This window comes from Aquarana catesbeiana, linkage group LG04, assembly GCF_042186555.1.
Source record: "Aquarana catesbeiana isolate 2022-GZ linkage group LG04, ASM4218655v1, whole genome shotgun sequence".
Classification (NCBI taxonomy): domain Eukaryota; kingdom Metazoa; phylum Chordata; class Amphibia; order Anura; family Ranidae; genus Aquarana; species Aquarana catesbeiana.
In genome coordinates this window covers 419,451,000-419,466,619 of record NC_133327.1, presented here as the reverse complement: position 1 = coordinate 419,466,619, position 15,620 = coordinate 419,451,000, and the positions used below count along the sequence as shown (strand labels likewise).

At 42.2% G+C, this 15,620-nt stretch overlaps 1 protein-coding gene across 5 annotated transcripts in view; it reads left to right on the top strand.

The window, feature by feature from the left end:
- The window catches only part of MAP7 (microtubule associated protein 7), a 296,620-nt gene that overhangs the window by 162,457 nt on the left and 118,543 nt on the right, over nt 1-15,620 (top strand). For all 5 annotated transcript variants that reach the window (XM_073627341.1, XM_073627342.1, XM_073627340.1 and 2 more), the window contains exon 3: nt 14,312-14,389. In XM_073627341.1, the coding sequence (XP_073483442.1) occupies nt 14,312-14,389 (78 nt within the window). The remainder of the gene's footprint in view (nt 1-14,311; nt 14,390-15,620) is intronic.

The following is a 15,620-nucleotide window of genomic DNA, read 5'->3' as shown; positions in this document are numbered from 1 at the left end:
GAAGGGTGCGGAGTGCTGCTCCATGTTCTGCTGTTGTGTCTTCATTACTACTCAGTCTTTGCTCCGTCTCAGTGACTCTCGACCTGAGTTTGTCTATGTCTTGGCGGATTAGGCCCATATCCAACTGAACAGCCTCAATTTTTGTTGTTAGCGTAGATTGGCAAGTGGCAATGGCCGCCATGACGTCTGCCAGCCAGGGGGGTCGGGGCTCATCCGAGTCCATGGGGCTCGTCTGTGAGGCTCTGTGGGCACTGCGAGTGATGCGAACCTCCACAAAGGGGTCGATGGGCATCTGAGGGGAATCCGACTGTGGTGGAAAAGTCAATTTTTTGCCCCCTTTGCTATACGTTGCACTGGAGTTCCTGCGCCTCATTCAGATGTCTGGGGGCCCCCTCTTGGCTATAGACTATAAACAGTTGGGGGGACTTGTCAATGGGGCCAGGGGTTGTCTGGGAGATGTCTGAGCTGGGGGTGCTCCAATCCGGCTCCTGATCCTCAGTCTGTGTCCCTTAAGCCGCACGAATCACCCTCTTCCGGGCGGGGCTCACGGATCACCTCCAGGCCGGTCCGGAACCTGTGGGCCGTCGGGAAAGCCCGCAGCTGTGGCCTAGTATCACGTGGGGGGGGATTCGTCCCGAGTACAGTATATAGCCACACAAGGCCGGATCTCTCTGCCTCTGTCCTCAGGTTGTGTTGGGCGAAGAGCCTCGTCCTGCAGACCAGAGCGCACAAGGAGCCTCCGTCCCACTCTGGGGCCCGCCAGGAAAGGCCGCGGCAGCGGCCTAGCTGCATGAAGTAGGCCGGAAGACATCCGGGCGGAACGCCGATCGCGCTCCCAGAGTTGGAATCACTCACCCCCCTCAGCAGCCGAATGTATGAAAGCAGAGCTCTCTAAAAAGCAGTCGCTCACAGAGCCATCTTGGCCACGCCCCCCTACATTTCTTTTTTTATATATTTTTTTTTTTAGATATGTATTCTAGCAGACAGTAAAAAAAATAGTTTTTTTTTTTTTTAATTCTTGGTCTTTTTTTGTTTATAATGCAAAAAATAAAAACCGCAGAGGTGATCAAATGCCACCAAAAGAAAACTCTATTTGTGGGTAAAAAAGGATGTCAATTTTGTTAGGATACGCCATTGCGCGGCCGTGCAATTGTTAGTTAAAGCGACGCAGTGCCGTATTGCAAAAAATGGCCCGGTTATTAAGGGGGCAAATCCTTCCGGGGCTGAAGTGGTTAATGGAGACCAAAGAACAGGAATGCAAAAATCTCCTGAAACTAGGCTGAACTAAAAAGACCGGGCCAAATAGACACATGAATAATAAAAAATTAAAAATAAACGCATAAAAGCCAATTTGTCCTAAGCAATCGCCGCTATTTCGTTTAGCCATATCTGCTCTGGCTTAGATGTTTTCATCCAGTTATGATGCTATTTCCACTTTCGGAAACTGAGGCTTGCAACTCAATAGGGTGTAGGCGATCGTAGTCTGCCCTCTCCCTATATATATATATAGAGGAAGTGATGATTGCCAGCCAAGCCCCTGACAATGTTCTTATTGGACAAATGCGTAGGGTGGAGCCTGGGATCTGGTGTCACGTTGCTAGATGCGCGGACCGCGGCCATCTTGTGGGTTGGAAACTATTCGCTCATATGATTTTATGACACGCTTGTTTTACTTGTTCTAACTGTGAGTATGCTGATTCACTTGGAATAAAAATGTTTACTGCATTGATATAGTGCACCATGAGGAGTTGTCTGCTTCTATTTTGATGCATGAGACCTGTGGATTTACCATCCTTGAGGGATATACAGGATCCATTTGCACGCTGCCTTTGAGGAGAGGGGACCAGCCAGTGTGGAGGTCGACTAATATGGGTTTTTTTCTGGCCGATGCGGATATTTAGAAATTGGGGTGGTCAATATATGATGCCCATTTTTGTGGCCAATGTTTTAGGCTGATTTTTCTTTTTTTGGCAGGTGGCACTGATTTGCACTGCCAGTTTGCACTGGTTGCCACTGACAGGCTCTGATTGGCACTGGCAGGTGACACTGGTTGGCACTGGCAGGTGGCACTGGTTAGCACTGGCAGGTTTCACACTGAGCGGATATGTCAGTTTCACACAGTTACACTATATGTAACTGAATGCAGAGAGAGACCAGCTGTCAAAATTCAGCGGTGATGTCGGGAAGTTTACACATATTAAAAAAAACACCTTTCCTGCAGCACAGTACAGTATTCTTGCACATAATAATGTTATTACAGAAGCATGCATGCTAAAGAATATAGTTTGCATTGATGAAGACACTGCAGAGAAGACTAGATGGATTGCATGCCTAGCCGAGAGAGCAAAAATGGCAGAAAATAATGGCAGAGATCAAAAATGGCTTCAAGTGAGACCATCTCTTACGCAGCTGATCCTTTGTTCTCTCCACACCATACTTCTTCTCAAGCACATGGACAAGCTTCTCCATGATGGTGTCTTTTCTTCTATTAGGCCTGGGGTAGTTGTAGAGCCTCCCATGATAATCATTTTTATCAAGAATCTTCACTATAGTTTTCATCTCATCCAGGGACATAGATGTTGCTTTTTTTTTTCACCCTGTGCCTGCTTATTCGATCGGGAACGGCATGCTCCTTTTCTTCAGCCATCGTTCTGCTGCTAAAGATGGCGCTGGATGAAGAGAGGCGGAGCTTGTAATCTCCCATAGAGCACCACGTTACACACCGACCTGGCATACAGAACGTTGTCATGAACGATTACACTGACAACAACTAACAACTTAAGGTAAGCAGACCACTTCAATAGTTCTAGGGTATTAATTGTTTGGTGTAGTTTGGCAACTGTACAATGATGCATTGTTTCTTATTTCAGGAGCAATGGTGGACAAATTTACCTCGCCACATTTCCTGCCCCAATTCATTGAAATGTACCAAGACCTTCCACGTCTATGGAAAGTACGCACCAAAGACTATTCAGACTGCCTTAAGCTCAATGACGCGTATACTAAATTAGCAGAACTATGCACTGTTGTGTTTGCCAAAGCAGATATATCCTATGTGACCAAAAAAATAGCAAATCTGCGTACTATATTCAAAAAAGAATTGAATAAAATTGATGATTGCAAAAGATCTGGTGCAGGTGCAGATCAAGTATACGTGCCACACCTGTGGTATTTTTAGAGTATCCGTTTTCTGACTGACCAGGAGGAAGCACGACCCTCTGTATTAAGTTTAGACTGCATCAGTGGAAATATTTCAGGAGATGAAGAAGATCGAACATTAGAGGAAATGGCAGTCAGGTAAGTAATCATATAGGTTTTTATTATACACTTTTAGATGTACAGATAAGAAAATCTAGATTAAAGATAATACATACAAAATTACACCACACATCACAATTTAAAGACAAAAGTTAACAGTACCTTTTGTACATTTAATTTTTTAAGGCAAAAATAACATGACACCTGTGGTTAGTACTGAAATAATCGCTAAATGCAGACAATCAAATTTTCATATACCATTTCGAGGTTGTTTTGCCAATCTACTGCTCCACGACCCAGAAAATATTGCATATAATCCAGGCAATTCCGATGGGCTAGTTGACTAGAGAGACGTGGTGGGGCACGGCCTAGGTTTAAAAGCCATTCAGTATCATTATGCCACTCACCAGGCATTACATCCCCAGACAGAGTATCTTCCTGGTCCACCATGGATTGTGGCATGTAGGTGGAGGTAGTACGCCTTAAGAAATTATGCAACACACAGCAACAATGAACTATAGTGTCAATTTTTGGGGGGCTACATTTATTGCTGTATGAAAGATACGAAAGTGGTTGGCCATAATACCAAATGTATTTCCTACAACTTTTTAAGGGCAAATGGTTTCAACATATGGTCAGATAATGCAAATGCGTCATCTGCAACAAATATGAAGTTTAGTCCTTTCACTGTGTCCTCTTGGGATGGTAGATTCAGAAGTCCATTTTTTAAACGATGAGAAAATGTGGTTTTCTCAATTATTCCCCCATCTGATTTTCGTCCATTTTTGCCAAAGTAGCCTTTGTAATCAAAATAGAAGGAGCCAGATTTTGCTGGGGGCGTTATGCGAACATACTTCCCATCTATGGCACCACCACAGTTGGGGAAATTCCAATAGTCGTTAAATTATTTGTTGCTTTCCATTCCTCCACAGATGCCGGTAGATGTGAAAGGTAAAAATATATGTTGAAAACATTTTTAGGTTTAATGATCTATAAATTTTTATTTTTTACTTTATTATACAGGATCTATTTGGCAATGAATCACAAACTGTCATATCACCACCAGAAAGCAGGAACAAAAAGAGAAAGACGAGGCAAGAGTCTTTCTACTACAAGCATCTGCAGCGTTAAATCGGAAGAGGGATGAATGTGATGAACTGTGGGTGCATTTACGCCAGATGTCAGAAGACCAAAAACAATTACTGGAACCATTACTCATTCAGCTTCTTAACCGCTTCCCGACCAGTGCACGACGATATACGTCGGCATAATAGCACAGCCGCGCAAATGGGCGTACAGGTACGTCCCATTTAAGAAGCGTCATTGTGGGCACGCAGCCCCCCGCCGCATGCTCCGTGACTGTGCCCGCGGGACCCGCGGTCTCGATGTCCGCCCATGTCCCGCGATCGTGACACGGAGCGGTGGAACAGGCAGATGCCTATGTAAACAAGGCATTTCCCCATTCTGCCTAGTGACAAGACAGAGATCTACTGCTCCCTGTCATCGGGAGCAGTGATTGCTGTCATGTCCTAGGTAGCCCACCCCCCCACAGTTAGAATCACTCCCTAGGACACACGTAACCCCTTGATCGCCCCCCTAGTGTTTAACCCCTTCCCTGCCAGTGTCATTTACACAGTAATCAGTGCATTTTTATAGCACTGATCGCTGTATAAATGACAATGGTCCCAAAATAGTGTCCAAAGTGTCCGCCATAATGTCGCAGTCACGATAAAAATTGCAGATCGCCGCCATTACTAATAAAAAAAAAAAAAATTAATAATAAAAATACCATAAATTTAGCCTCTATTTTGTAGACGCTATAACTTTTGGTGCAAACCAATCAATATACACTTATTGCGATTTTTTTTTTTTTTTGCCAAAAATATGTAGAAGAGTACATATTGGGCAGCGCAGTGGTGTAGTGGGTAGCACTTTCACCTAGCAGTAAGAAGGGTCGCTGGTTCGAATCGCAACCATGACACTACCTGCCTGGAGTTTGCATGTTCTCCCTGTGCCTGCGTGGGTTTCCTCCGGGTACTCCGGTTTCCTCCCACACTCCAAAGACATGCTGGTAAGTTAATTGGATCCTGTCTAAATTGTCCCTAGTATGTATGAATGTGAGTTGGGGACCTTAGATTGTAAGCTCCTTGAGGGTAGGGACTGATGTGAATGTACAATGTATATGTAAAGCGCTGCGTAAATTGACGACGCTATATAAGTAAATAAATAAATAAAATAAAATATTGGCCTAAACTGAAGAAAATTTTTTTTTTTTATATATATATATTTTTTGGGGATATTTATTATAGCAAAAAAGGCAGAGGTGATCAAATACCACCAAAAGACAGCTCTATTTGTGGGAAAAAAAGGACGTCAATTTTGTTTGGGTACAATGTCGCATGACCGCGCAATTGTCAGTTAAATCAACGCAGTACCATATCGCAAAAAGTGTTCTGGTCAGGAAGGGGGTAAATTCTTCCGGGGCTGAAGTGGTTAATAAAGGCTTAAGAGGGGAGCTCACCACAAATACACACTTAGCTGTGTACAAAACCACACACACCCAATCATCTCAACAACCTCAACAAATGCATCAGTGGCATGTACCATTCACACAGCAGGATCGTCCACAAAACAACTAGGGACATGATTATCAGTACACATCTTTGTGAATCACATACATTTGGTTTAAAACATTTTATTTTTGTCAGTTTGACATGTTATGAACTAGTTTGAGTTTTCTCATATGTTTAGAGCTTCAAAATGCAAAGATTACCAAAGCAAGCTCTGTTGTACAGTGTTTGAGAGTTAAAAATAAAAGCACTGTGTCATTACCTTTAAGTATTCCTCTTGCATGATTCTTATGATGGGTTGACAGGTCTCGGGTATGATGCGGCCTAGCCACTGGGCAGAGATTCCAGTGGTGAACTTGGTCTGCAAAACTTCATCCAGTTGCCAGGAAACGAAGTATTGCTACCAGTCTCTGCTCTGCTGTGATGCTAGGTCTATTTTCTTAAGGTGGTACTGATGTAGGTGATGCAGTAGAGATGCTCACTACGCACAAGGTTCGTTTTGACGAACGCACGTTGCTCCTCTAGGCATATATGTAAACCACAGGAAGCCAGGGTGCAGAGATCAATACATTTTGTCACTTCCTTTTTATATGCAAAAACCGCACGAAAAAACTATAAATTGATGTTCATAAACGATTTATTGTTCGAACATCGGTCATTACCTGATGGCGTGATCATTTGCTCTCACGAATGTATGTTCGTTTATCGAAGGCGCACTTGGCCGATTTTTCGTCTGGTGTGTGGCCAGCACAAGCCAATGGATTACTATCATGCCTGTTTGACCATCTATAATCTAGGTGTCCATACTTTGGGGTAAGAGGCCTGGTGTGTTGGTGTTCGGTGGATGCTTCTATTGCTCACCTGTAGTTTATTTGGTCATACACCTTGGGTGTCCTCTAAAGTCCTATGGACGCTTTATGAACTTATGTGCTGTTGTACACACTAGTGTCTGATGACCTCCTGTTTTTTTATGTCTTTTAGCGCTGCAATTTATGCCAGCTGGTTTTTAGAGCCTAAGCGCAGTGAAAATCCTTAATTTATATTATTTTTAATACATTTGCAAAGATTTCAAACAAACTTCTTTCACGTTGTCATTATGGGATATTGTTTGTAGAATTTTGAGGAAAATAATGAATTTAATCCATTTTGGAATAAGGCTGTAACATAACAAAATGTGGACAAGATGAAGCGCTGTGAATACTTTCTGGATGCACTGTATATACCTAATTGAATAATATATATATATATATATATATATATATATATATATATATATATATATATACAGCACTGTGCAAAAGTTTTAGGCAAGTGTGAAAAAATTTGGTTAATTAAGAATGCTTTCAGAAATAGAAGTGTTAATAGTTTATTTTTATCAACTAACAAAATGGAAAGTAAATGAACAGAAGAGAAATCCAAATCAAATAAATATTTGGTGTGACTACCCCTTGCCCTCAAACCAGCATCAATTCTTCTACATACACTTGCACGCAGTTTTTGAAGGAACTCGGCAGGTAGGTTGTTCAAACATCTTGAGGAACTTAGCACAGATCTTCTGTGGATTTATGCTGCCTAAAATCCTTCTGTCTCTTCATTTAATCCCAGACAAGCTCGATGATGTTGAGATCAGGGCTCTGTGGGTGCCAAAACCATTCCAGGACTCCTTGCTCTTTACGCTGAAGATGTTTCTTAACCTCTTTCTGATTGCCCCACGTATATATATTGTGTGGCGGTGGCTCATGGGCGCGAAATCACATACAGGTACATGATTTCGCTCTTCCGGGTCTGCGGCATGCTTCCACTGTGATTGGCCACAGCAGGAGCCAATCAGCAGACCCGCCGATCGTTCCCAAGGGAGGCAGAACAGGAGCCAATCAGCAGACCCGCCGATCGTTCCCAAGGGAGGCAGAACAGCGGTCTGCTAGTAGAGGAGACAGAGATCCTGTGTTACTGCTAAGCAGGAACACAGATCTGTCTTCTCATAGCCAAAGCACCCCCCCACAGTTAGACAGCACTCCCTATGAGCACATTTAACCCTTAGATCACCTCTAATGTTAAGCCCTTCCCTGCCAGTGTCATTAGTACAGTGACAGTGCTTTTTCTTTTTTTAGCACTGATCACTGTATTGGTTTCACTGGTCCCCAAAAAGTGTCACTAATTGTCGGATTTGTCCGCCGCAATGTCGCAGTCCTGCTAAAAATGAGCGCCGCCATTACTAGTAAATAAACAAAATAAAATTACATAAGTCTATCCCATAGTTTGTAGACGCTATAACTTTTACGCAAACTAATCAATATACGATTATTGGAATTTTTTTTACCAAAAATATGTAGCAGAAACCATATTGACCTAAATTTATGAAGAAATTAGATTTTTTTTAGATTTTTTTTTTTCAATTGGATATGTTATATAGCAAATTGTTATATAGCAATTTTTTTTCAAAATTGTCGGGCTTTTTGTGTTTATAGCGCAAAACATAAAAACACCAGAGGTGATCAAATACCACCAAAAGAAAGCTTTTTGTGAGAAAAAAATGACATAAAATGTATTTGGGTACAGCATCACACAACAGCGCAATTGTCAGTTAAAGTAACGCAGTGCTCTGTGCAAAGTGATGCCTAATGTATACCTTGATGTACATATCTTTTATGTGGGATAATGACTACAATACCTGTGGTGTCTTGAAATGTTAGAGGGTTGGGTGACCCCCTCAAGCGGGCTATGGTATTTATATCCCTGTGCAAGTATCTCCCTGCTATCTGTGCTTTACAGGAGACTCACCTGACTCCTTGTCTTGCCTGAATTATAGGTGGGTGGGTAAGATCTATCTCTTCACTCACACCTCCTTCTCTAGGGGGGTGAGTGTTTTGATACACGGGTCACTTGACTACCAGGAACTTGACTGTGTGGTAGACGAGGAGGGGAGATATGTCATTTTATACTGCCGCCTGTTTTCCTTAAAATGTGTACTTGCATTTGTGTATATTCCACTCCCATATAGCCATCAGTTGTTGAGGGTGGTACTTGAGTACCAACTGGGTCATCCAGATGTGCCATTGTATATCCTGGGTGACTTCAATTGCTAACTAGACCCCCTTTTAGACAAGCACCCCCTGGTGGTGCGGGGGGGATGAGTTTGCCGCACAGCCTTGAAAAAATTGGTTGATGAAGTTGGGTGGTGTGATCCATGGAGGAGTAAAAACCCTGGGGAAAGACAATTTTCATGCTTTTCGAAATCCCACTCACGATTATCCCGCATAGATCTATGCCTTAGCTCAGACATTGCTGTCAGATCTGTATCAGAGATTAAATATGCACTTGGGGGGATTTCAGACAATTCCCCACAGGTTCTCACTCTTGAGGTATGCCCCCCCTCAACACTGTCTAGGACCCCATGGAAACTGAATGCCTTTTGGCTTAATCTTTTCCCGGCTCAGGCCCAGATAGGGAAGAAAATTACAGATTTTTGGCAGGATCACGTTGGGCACCCAGATGAAAGAGTGGTGTGGGAAACCTTCAAGGCCTTTCATAGGGGCATTTTTTTTTTAAGGAATTAAATGTTTTAAGGGGACATCTAATGCACAAAGGAAGGGGGTAGAACATTTATTTCATGATCTGGAGGCTGAGTTTCCTTTATTTCCAATCCTACAGAGGTCTGAAGGGTGACTTGGTTGGTAGCGCAGGATGCTTTCTGTCGTTTCACTTCCACTACGGTGGAACGGAAACGATTTTTGAGCAAACTAGCATTCTATGAGGAGGGAGAGCCATACTGGTCACCTTTTTAGCAAAAATTCCCCACTCACAGCAAACATCCCCATTCATTGGAGCTCTACCAACTTCCAATGGTGTAGTCACGAACGCACCTGATGAAATTATGTCAGTGTTTGTGTCCCTACTACTCTGATTTATACTGAACTCTGCAAACTTACACAGAGGATTCTTTACATGCATATCTTGGGGAAGTGGAACTACCGACTTTGTCGGATAGTGCAAGGCAACGGCTAGATGCCCCTCTGAGGAGCTTCAAGTGGCAACTGGGAGATTCCCGAACTCCAAAGCACCGGGGGGGGGGGGGGATGGTGTTCCTGCAGAGGTGTATAAGCAACATGACGAGACCTTATTGCCTAAATTGTTAGATGTGTTCAACAAAGCCAAAAAATAATGTGTGCCTCCCACCCTCTATGACTAAAGCCATTATAGTCTTACTCCTAAAGCACGGTAAGGACCCCCTGGAGCCCGGCTCCCATAGACTAATATCCCTTCTTCAGATCCATAATTCATTCCAAACAAGCAGGGTTTGTGCTTCAGAATTCCATGGTTATAAATTTACGCAGGCTGTTTATCAATATACAGTCCAGGTCTGATAACATGAGGGATAGAGCTTTGCTCTCTCTTGATGCCTACAAGGCCTTCAGTAGTATTGAATGGTCATATCTATGGGCTATCCTTCACAAATTTGGACTGGGGAAGGAATATATCACATGGGTTCAATTATGATATAGCTCCCAGAAGGCAGCAATCAAAGAGTCAGGGAGAGTATCTCCGTACTTTAGCCTATTTAGAGGCACAAGGCAGGGATGTCCTCTATCCCGTATTTTGTTTGCTCTTGCTATCGAGCCATTGGCAGCCTGTATTCGTGCTAATTCAAGTGTACAGGTGTTTTGGTATGGAGAGCTCCATGAAAAACTGATGCTGTATGCAGATGACACCATGCTCCTACTGGGAGACACGTCATCGGCCAATACTAGTCGTCCCTTATGATGTTGGATAAGAAACCGGACCCACAATCAGTATCCCTAATTGATATCCCTGTATCCTCTGAGTTCAGGTATTTAGGTGTACAGGTCACACCCCACCCTCTGGAATATATCACCTTGAACCTGTCCCCATTGCTGAACCGTTGCCAAGACCGGGTCAAGGTGTGGTCCCGATTGAAAATCTCACCGGTAGGTAGGATAAACTTTATAAAAATGATCCTAATGCCACAGATCCTATACATACTCTACAACTCTCTGATGATTGTTCCACTGAAGCAGTTTCGCATCATTAATTCAATCTTCCGGTCTCTCATCTGGCACAATTCAACTGCCAGGGTGAAACTGGAATAGTTGCGGCAACCCAAAGAGGCAGGTGGGTTGGCTCTTCCATACCCATGGCTCTACTATCTGCCCTTGCAATTAAAACGCATATCCAGAGTTCTATGCCCAGATAAAGATCCGGTATTGAACTTGGTAGACCCGACTGTGCAACTTCTCCGTATTGCTACAGGGGGACGTTGCAGAGGACCTGGAAGCATTGCAGTTTGCTAAATCAAATAAGCTGTACCCCACTTACAATTTGATGCAGAAAGTATGGAATAAGGTCAGGGCAGTGCAACAAGTTGAGGGATACACCAGGTTCAGCCCAATTTGGGGGAATAAGCGGTACGTGGAGTTGGGGAAAATACAATATAGCGCAAAATGGAAACAATATGGGATCACTCATATGACTCAAATATTTAGGGATGGCAAGCTACGCCCCTTCCATGCTTTACAACTAGAATTTTCACTACCCTCATCCATGCAATTTTGTTATTACCAGCTTCAGCATTCCGTTAAGGCCCAAATGGAAATTGATGAGTGGACGCAGATTCCCACACCATTTTTCAATTACATGCATGAGGTGACCTCTTACAAGGGGTTTATCTCATGCAGCTACTCCATGTTACTCAATAAGTCCCTTCCTGACAGCACCACAGCAGTGATATCCAGATGGGAAAGAGATGTCAGAGCATTTGAAGAAGACCAATGGGAGGATGCTTTTGCGGGAGTTCCCCTTTGTTCTTTGAATGTGGCCCAAAGGTTATCCCAATTGTATGTGCTTTTACGTGTCCACTATACACCGGCTAAACTGGTGAGAATGGGGGTGCGTGATGATTCATCTTGCACTAGATGCATGAGGGATCATGGCGACTTAATCCATATGTTGTGGAGGTGCCCCAAACTGCACATATATTGGAAGCAGGTGATGGGAATTATTAATCGTGTATTTCAGATTCATCGTGTAGAACACCCTAAACTATGCCTGTTGGGAATTATAGATGAAGTCCCGGTGGACGAGACGTCTAGACTGCCAGGAAATTAGTTTTGAGGCACTGGAAATAGACAAATCCCCCCACGCTGAAGTAGTGGTTGACGCAAATGGGCGACACTATAAGGCTGGAAAAATGTATCTACCTACACAGGGGCAGTGCAACAAAATTTGAAAAAATTTGGGCATCATGGCTAGCTGTTCCTGCTTTAGCCCCTGTAGACCTGATTATGGACCACTTACTCATGCTGCGGTGGCGAAAGGGCTGGATCCTCCAGCCGGGGGCCTTGGTGGTTTCAGCTACTCTGTGACTAAATGTATTCCATTGTTGCAACTGAATTGTTTGCAGTTGAAATGTGATTATGTGCCGAGGGTGCTGTATACTAAATGCAAGGTGTTTCAGGATAATGTGTGTCAATATGGAATTCTGTATTGTTTCTCAAAAAAGTTCCTTTTGATTTAAAAAAAAAAAAAAGTAACGCAGTGCCGTATCGCAAAAAATTAAGGGGGTAAACCTTCCGTAGCTTAAGTGGTTAATGACATTGGCTGTATGTTTGGGGTTGTTGTCCTGCTGCAGAATAAATTTGGGGGCAATCACACGCCTCCCTGATGGTATGTCATGATGGATAAGTATTTGCCTGTATTTCTCATTGAGCGTTGAGGACACCATTGAACCTTACCAAATCTCTAAATCCATTTGCAGAAATGCAGCCCAAAACTTTCTAGGAACCTCCACCATGCTTCACTGTTTGCAGACAGTCATTATTATATCACTCTCCAGCCTTTTACAGCCAAATATTTCAAATTTTGACTCATCAGTCCAGAGCACCTGCTGCCATTTTTCTGCTCCTCAGTTCCTATGTTTGCATGCATGGGACAGGTAAACAAGGCTAAGTGACTCAACTATGCACAAAAACATAGAAGAATTGATGCTGTTTTGAAGGCAAGGGGTGGTCACACCAAATATTGATTTGATTTGGATTTCTCTTCTGTTCATTTATTTTTTTGTTAGTTGATAAAAATAAACTATGGATACTTCTATTTCCAAAAGCATTCTTAATTTACAGCATTTTTTTCACACCTGCCTAAAACTTTGGCACATTACTGTACCTGATTGGATAAAATATAATTAGTATAGATAGATTCTCATAGTTTTGCCAGATCTATTGTTGATTGTACAGAGATTTCATAGTTAGATTGTAACGTGTATGATGAGCCTAATGCCCCGTACACACAATCTGACTTTCCGACAACAAAACCATGGATTTTTGTTCGAAGGATGTTTGCTCCAACTTGTCTTGCATACACACGGTCACACAAATGTTGGCCAACAATTGCGAACGTAGTGACGTACAAGACATACGTGATATCTCCATTACGAACGCTAGTTTTACAAGACCGAGCGCTTCCGGCTTGTACTTGATTCCGAGCATGCGTGGACTTTTTGTCCGATGGACTTGTGTACACACGATTGGAAAGTCCGATGACAAACATTTGTTGGCGGAAAATTTGAGAACCTGCTAGCCAACAATTGTTGGCGGAAAGTCAGAGAACAAATGTTCGATGGAGCATGCACACAGTCGGACTTTCCACCAACAAGCTCACATCCAACATTTGTTGTTGGAAAATCTGATTGTGTGTACGGGGCATAAGACTGCAAAAAAGTTTTGTTTGGCGTTCCACTTTATATTGGGCATGTTTGTATAGATCTCCAAGTGTTGTAACTTTTCTTTCTAATATGTGTACAGTGACAGGATAGGGAATGTCCCTCAAGGATATATCCTCATACAATTTTGAACATGTTGGGCAATCTATATTAATATTATGCTGAACCCTTGTGCTGAACTAGAACACGTACATTCTAATAATGAACAAGAGTTGTCTGTGACTGGCCATCTACTATTATTTGCCCAGAGTTGTACAAGATTTGTTGCCATTGTTTTCTGTTGCGCACATTCAGTTGGGAGAAGATGTTTGTGAATTTGTGATTTTTGCCACGGATGACTCAAGAAAGGGATCATTCTCTATTTCAAAATAAGAAAGTACTGTTTAACTAGCCATGCATATAGCACTGCTTGTCAAACCTTTGATAGGTAGAAATAATAATATAATTAAATTATTTGATATGAAAAATAAAGGTTGACACTGTATACTTTTCTAAAGTAAAACTACCGTATATAATGAAATATATGTTCAACTTGAATTGGCCAAATATTGTATATCTAGAGATCACGAGTCTTACAAAAGGATGCTAGACATAAATTACTATGTAAAGGCTGTATGTGCAGAAATGTTTATTTTTCCAAGGGTAGAGGCCATCAGCTGAATTAATAGGAACTTCAGCTGCAGGTTCTATGAGCTAGAACTTAACAGAAGTTAGCTGACAGATATTTGCATTTTCATGCTTTTTCCAGAACCTCATCTTGTCTTGAAGGTTGATGAGAGACAAAGACTTGCACGGGAGCGTCGAGAGGAACAGGAGAAAGTCATGGGTATGTTTCTTTTGTATGAATTTCTTTCTTCAGAACAGGCTCCATACTAGAGCTATTGTACATTGTTTATTGCGGTTGCAATTTTATATACCATATCTCATGAGATCATCAAAATATGTAAGTGACAAAATATGCTCTAAAGATGTTGGTGAAGTTAAACACAAAGAAATAGGTGCATTTTGAGTGGTGTCCTTAAAGTTGAACTTATAATAGCCAAACTTTCCACAGGTGACTAGTGTTTCAGAAGTAAATAAATGTTTTGTTCAAGCAGGTTGTCCTTTATGTCTCCTCTGCTGTCCAGTCTGCCCAGCAGTTAAAGACAGAGCCTCCCCTTTAAATGCCTTCAGAGGTCTATTAATTCTGCAGCATCTCAGAGCATGGTACTATTTTTTATGCCATGCAAGTCTCAAAATAAAAAAGAAAACTGTCCTACTGTTCTTTAAAATTGTTGTCTGTAGCCAGTCTGCTTAGATTGCCCATTGTGACACACCGAGGTATTTCCTAATGAAGCCTTGTAGGAAAGCGGTGACCAAGGTGTAGAGTCAGGCGGATGATGTCACAATCTCTACTGCAGCCGTTTATAGAGCGCCTTGTATTCAATAGTAAAAATACATTTCTGAATGGCTGAGGTGCCCTATAACCAACTGTTAATTTCCAGATGTAGAAGAAAAGTGTCTAGTACACGTGCAGGAAGACTGTGCAGCGACATGGAGTTCCTTTTTAATGATGTATTAATGATTACATCTACTACACGCTACTATAATTTTTGTGCTTTTATAGCTGCCTGGAGTTCAGCTTTAAGGCCTCATTTTTTTTTCTGACCCTGAACTCCCATCTACAGTGCCTTGAAAAAGTATTCACACCCCTTCAAATTTTCCACATTTTGTCATGTTACAACCAAAAAAATGTAAATGTATTTTATTGGGATTTTATGTGATAGACCAACACAAAGTGGCACATAATTGTGAAGTGGAAGGAAAATGATTAATGGTTTTCAAAATGTTTTACAAATAAATATGTGAAAAGTGCATTTGTATTCATTCCCCTTTGAGTCAATACTTTGTATAACCACCTTTCACTGCAATTACAGCTGCAAGTTTTTTGGATATGTCTCTACCAGCTTTGCACATGTAGAAAGTGACATTATTGTCCATTCTTCTTAGCAAAATAGCTCAAGCTCTGTCAGATTGGGTGGAGAGCGTCTGTGAACAGCAATTTTCAAGTCTTGCCA